The sequence below is a fragment of the Phragmites australis genome, chromosome 8 (genome assembly GCF_958298935.1).
Source record: "Phragmites australis chromosome 8, lpPhrAust1.1, whole genome shotgun sequence".
NCBI classification, from domain to species: domain Eukaryota; kingdom Viridiplantae; phylum Streptophyta; class Magnoliopsida; order Poales; family Poaceae; genus Phragmites; species Phragmites australis.
This window is the reverse complement of record NC_084928.1, coordinates 5,698,761-5,702,338: the sequence shown is the minus strand read 5'-3', so window position 1 is coordinate 5,702,338 and position 3,578 is coordinate 5,698,761. Positions and strand designations below refer to the sequence as shown.

The 3,578-nt window shown below is 45.1% G+C and overlaps 1 protein-coding gene across 1 annotated transcript; it reads right to left on the bottom strand.

Moving 5' to 3' along the window:
* Positions 1-674: 674 nt before the first annotated feature.
* LOC133926429 (12-oxophytodienoate reductase 1) lies at positions 675-2,227 on the bottom strand. Its single transcript, XM_062372368.1, has 2 exons — positions 1,742-2,227; positions 675-1,633 (listed from the first exon to the last, which is right to left on the bottom strand). Exons 1-2 carry the CDS (start codon positions 2,088-2,090, stop codon positions 825-827), a joined length of 1,158 nt encoding a protein of 385 aa, XP_062228352.1. The 5' UTR covers positions 2,091-2,227; the 3' UTR covers positions 675-824.
* Positions 2,228-3,578: the final 1,351 nt, after the last annotated feature.

The window sequence follows — 3,578 nt, the reverse complement described above, 5'->3', positions numbered from 1 at the left end:
TTATTTAGGATACTCACTGACTGTGGTTCCGGTCATTGCTTCAAAGGGAGGAGAATCGAGATACTCTTACATTAGTGAGCCATACATTGGAGGCTGCTACCATGGAGATCATCGTCAGGTATGTGTGGAGGTTTAGTAATCGGTTGTGTGATGTTTGATGTTAAATTTTAATTGTATCATCATGTTTTAGCATCATTGTGTTCAACTTTGGGCTAATTATTGTAATAAATATGGCCTGTTTGCACATTGTTGTGCAAAGATCGAGATCCTATCTCTTCAAGCTGCGTTACTTATTTCTATTTTAAATAGAACTTTCTTTATCTTAAAAAAATACATCATGCACATATCATTACAGAAGGGTTTCACACGGGCGCTCGGTAATTTTCTCGTATGTCAACCTTTGTGCGTTGTAGTGCAATATTGATAAGTTGAAAATTGAAATGTTTGAGTGGTATATGAGCAACCGATGACCTAAATTGCAATGGTACAAAGTTCATTTCTTCATTTAAATTTCACAAATTAATTAAAATGACTTTGCAGCTAATTTGTCCAAATTGAACTCAAGTCAGATTAATAAATAGATGATTGATTCTTCAACCATTTCTTTGATTTAGGATCACAATTAATATTTGAATAAATGCTTATCATCAATCAGATCAACGAAGAGTAAGATGTAAATTAAAAAAATATAGACTCGACAGAATTGATGTTTTATTCACTACAAGCATACTCACAATAGCTACTAACTCTTCATACAAACCAGTGATGAATAGGGAACGGGGAAATTAACCATGTGCGTTGCATGAATCACGCACATTTAATAATCATGATTGAATCGATAAACTGTGTGATTGTGCTTGAGCAGCTGAGTCGTTGTTGTGGTCGTCAAGGAATGGGTAGTCCGTGTAGCCAACGACAGGGTCCTGTGTGTAGAAAGTGGAGCGGTCATACTTGTTGATGGGTGCGCCCAACTCGAACCTCCTCGGCAGGTCCGGGTTAGCCAAGAAGAGCCTGCCGTAGGCGACGAGGTCGGCGTAGCCCTCGGCCACCACCTTGTTGCCTTCCTCCCTGTCGTACCCACCGGCGGCGATGAACGTGCCGTTGAAGGCCTTCCGGAATGGGAGGAGCCTATGGGGGATCTGCCTACGGCCGTCAACAATGGCCATCCGAGGCTCCACCATGTGACAGTAGAGAAATCCCTCGTGCATGTTGAGCTGCCGCACCATGTAATTGCCGAGTGCCGCCGGATCGGAGTCGACACAGTCCATGTAGTCGACGAACGGAGACAGCCTAATGCCAACACGGTGCGCGCCCACCTCGCGGACCACGGCATCGATGACCTCCACTGCGAAGCGGCACCGGTTCTCCAGGCTGCCGCCGTACTCATCGGTGCGATCGTTGGTGCTGTCCTTCATGAACTGCTCCAGGAGGTACCCGTGCGCGCCGTGGATCTCCACGCCGTCGAACCCGGCCTCGATGGCGTTCCGCGCCGCGCGCCGGAAGTCGTCGACGATCCCCGGGATCTCCTCTGTCGCCAGTCGGCGCGGCTTGGAGTACACCATGCCGGACTCAGCGTCCGGCGTGATCTGCTGGTCCGTGCTCGAGATGGGCGCTTGCCCGTCAGGCTGGAAATCTGCCGTTCGGTTCACAATTTACAAAGAATTAGCAACGAGACCAATCATTTGATCAACCACATAGGAGTTCTTGACAGTAAATTTGCGCTCGTAAGCGTGCCACGTACCGTTGGTGGAGACCCTGCCGACGTGCCAAATCTGGCAGAAGAAGACCGCGCCCTTTCGGTGGACGGCGTCGACGATGGGCTTCCATGCCTCGACCTGCTCCTGCGTCCAGATGCCGGGGGTCTCCGGGTAGCCCTGCGCGGTGGTGGACACCCCTGTGGCCTCCGCGATGAGGAGGCCGCCCTTGGTGGCGCGCTGCGAGTAGTACACCGCTGCGTGCGGCTGCGGCACGTTCCCGTAGGAGCGGCACCGCGTCAGCGGCGCCAGCACCACCCGGTGGGAGAGCTCGAACTGCCCCATCTTGTACGGCGTCAGCAGCGGGATCACCTCTTTCGCCGCTTGCTGCACCATCTTGTATAACCTCCTGTCCGTCTGGTCGGTCGTCGACGTTGTGCAGATGCGATGGAACACGGCAATAACTTGCAACCTCTCGTCTCTAGCTTGCCTGCCTCTGTTTCTTGCTTGTTCTACTAAACTGGGCGGGGCGTAGGATTATTTATACGTGTTTGGGTGGGCGCTCGTCGCCGTTTCCTTTTGACTCGTCGCCCTTTTGTTCACACATGCCCCTTGCGTCACCCTTTCCGTCATAAACTTGGTCTTCGGTCGTGGCCAATGACGTCTCCTTTCTCACACAGGTACATTGTACGCGGACATGCGGTAGTGTTTCGTTCGCACACCGACCACAGGTGTGGTGCGGACTCCAGGAACGTGTTGTGAAACCAGCCACACACGAGCGGAGGCTGGCTCGGCCAGAAAGACAACCGGCCGTACGGCGCACAGGGGTGGGGGCGTGGTGCCCACCTGAGTGTCCAAGTAAGCTTATTCTTCGTTAAGAAAAAAAAATCAGTAGGTATTTGCAAATGCCTCTTATATTATTTGTATAACAGGAAAAGAATAACGGAAGAATAAAGAAGAGAGCTACATCTATTTGAGTGGATTTGTGTTTACACTTTGTTAATCGGAAGAGTCAGAGAGGGGTGTTCTAACGGCTGGCTGACAACGTGAATTATAGCGGAAAGTAAGATATGACGTAACAAGGACATGTAAGATTTTTTTAGGGAACGTGTAAGATTGTACTCATAGGGATTTCTTCACCGACCATCCCTGTGCAAACAGTTTAGGTTGCACGAGTGTGTGGGCAGCATAATCTCAACTAAGGATTTTGCTATCCATATGAATGTGTTATCACTAATTCAACATTTATTTTTGCTTTTTTCTACTTCTTTTCTTCATTTTCTTTTATTTCTTTTCTTTTTGCTTCTTATTTTCTTCATTTTTATTTTATTTGTTTTTTTCTTTCTTTTCCCTTTCGTTCTAATTTTCTTTCTTTTTATTTCATTACTTTTCTTTTATTTCTTTTCATTTTTCTTCTCCTCCTCCTTTGGACATATATAAAATAAAAAGTGCTATTTTTTTGTTGGCCTTAGGTCCTTTTTCCAGTACATTAATGTTAGTTTGAGTCAACATTTTTGGTATATGTTGATTCAAAAAAATTGTCAAGATGTTTTTTTGTTGATTCTATATCTTTTAGCAAATGATGATTTAACATTCTTGTCAATGTGTTTATTTATCATATTTTGTTGATTCAATATTTTTAGTAAAGTTACATTCCAATTTTACAAGACATGTTGCTTTAACATTTTTTAAGTGTTAACTCATTTTTTCTATGACTTAATCATTCACCATTTGTTTTGTTGACTCAACGTTTAGTCTGATACTTGCTAACTCAACATCTTTTTGTTGATCAATATTTTTAAAACATGTCAATTAACAATTATTTTGTGAAATTTTCATAGAACTTGAGGGATAACTTTTGGATAAAAATATTTGAGAATTAAA

Coding starts and splice junctions, on each gene's coding strand:
- LOC133926429 (XM_062372368.1), bottom strand. CDS start 2,090: ATGGTGCAGCAAGCGGCGAAAGAGGTGATCCCGCTGCTGACGCCGTAC. Junction 1,634..1,741: donor CGGCAGGGTCTCCACCAACG/GTACGTGGCACG, acceptor ACCGAACGGCAG/ATTTCCAGCCTGACGGGCAA.